Source organism: Pinus tabuliformis, chromosome 4_1 (genome assembly GCF_031772625.1).
Source record: "Pinus tabuliformis cultivar Carrire ecotype Pingquan chromosome 4_1, CPIR1, whole genome shotgun sequence".
Lineage (NCBI taxonomy): Eukaryota > Viridiplantae > Streptophyta > Pinopsida > Pinales > Pinaceae > Pinus > Pinus tabuliformis.
Window position 1 is genome coordinate 32,305,648 of NC_142303.1, and position 1,653 is coordinate 32,307,300.

Genomic DNA, 1,653 nt, shown 5'->3' on the forward strand with positions numbered 1-1,653 from the left:
AATTTGTTGATCTTCTCATATTCTTCCTTTAGGATCACAACTTCAGATTCTAATGTCTCACAATGTTTTTCTTTTTCTTGAAGTTGTATTCTTATGCTTGTTATTATTCTATTGGTTGCTTCTAATTCCATCTTTAACATTTTTATTTCCTTAACCATACTATTTCCTTTTGTTTCCAATACTTTGTTTGCATTACTGAGTTTATCATTCTCTTTCAATGCTATCATTAAGTCACTCTACTTCACAACTATTTGATTCATTAATTGATTGATCTTCAAGAGCCATAAGTACTTGATAATGACTGTTAGAATCTGAATCTGAATTTTCCAGGCCATCGGATGTCCTATGACTATCTGCATTAGAGTAAAAGCTTTTCTTGTCATAGAACTTCTTTTAAGCAAAACATTTTAAGGGAAGCTTACCTATGAATTTTCCAGTTCCTAATTGCAATTTCCTCAAAAAGTTTGCTTCTTCCTCATTTGATACGTAGCTTGCATCTTTGGGTGATTCCTTCTCCTTCATTTTATATGCGGCTTTGAAAGATGCTTCTCTCATATCTGATGGACCCCCTTTTCTCATCTCAAAGGCTGTTAGGATCCCATGGAGTTGTTCAACAATGGGACTCTTCAAATCCTACATTTCTTTAATAGCAAAGACTTTGGAATCGAACTTTGGAGTTAGTGATCTCAAAATCTTTTCAACAATAGCAGTAGCCTTTATTTCATCTCCAATATTTCTCATTGAGTTAACAATATCATCTATTTTAGGGAAAGAGTCTGCAATGATTTCATCATCATGCATTTTAAGTGTCTCATACTGGATTCTAAACGTTTGAAGTTGAGCACTTTTTACCTTGGTTTCACCTTCATAACTTTGGATAAGCTTATCCCACATTGCCTTTGCAGTGTTCATTTGCATGACTTTCACAAATTCAGACTCGACCAAAATTCTCAAGATGGCATTTACAAGCTTTGCATTGGTTTCATATTGTTTCTTCCCTGCAGTGTCTATGAGAATAGAGGTTAGATATTGATATCCACCTTCAATAATTGCCCATAAATTTGCTCCAAGTGCTTGCAAAATTTCCCTCATTATGGCTTTCCAAAAGACAAAGTTAGTTCCATTAAATAAAGGTGGTCTGACAAAAAATATTCCTTCTTGACTACTCATCTTGACAAATCTCCCTTTAAGCGATCAATATTCTACTGAGGGACCTACTCTGATTCCAATTGTTGGGAAAAATACTTGGGGGGGGGGGTGAATCAATATTTTAAACTTAGTTAAAATTTTCATTTCTTATTATGATTTCTATACACTACTATCATTCAGGAAACCAACATATGTACGAGACTGTGATGAATATAAAAAATGTATATCCAAATAATTATTTTATCAATTAGTTCAATAATTGTTCATCTTAACGAGAGCATCATTACATCATTATTCATTCATTAAGCAGAAACCATGAACAATAAATAACAGATGGATCATCAAAACATATCAACACACATGACCACCAAGATTTTAGGTGGAAACCCAATATGGGAGAAAACCACCACTGTCATCATCTTCGACTTTTTATTATAAAGAAAAACATCTAACAATCTTGTACTCACGTATACCCATACCAGTATGTAGGCACCCACTACAGAA

At 33.6% G+C, this 1,653-nt stretch overlaps 1 protein-coding gene across 1 annotated transcript; it reads right to left on the bottom strand.

Annotated features, from left to right (window-relative positions):
- Nucleotides 1-633: 633 nt before the first annotated feature.
- Nucleotides 634-1,092, bottom strand: LOC149174037 (uncharacterized). The gene has a single exon (XM_089420720.1). It carries the CDS (start codon nucleotides 1,090-1,092, stop codon nucleotides 634-636), a length of 459 nt encoding a protein of 152 aa, XP_089276846.1.
- Between the last annotated feature and the right edge of the window lie 561 nt (nucleotides 1,093-1,653).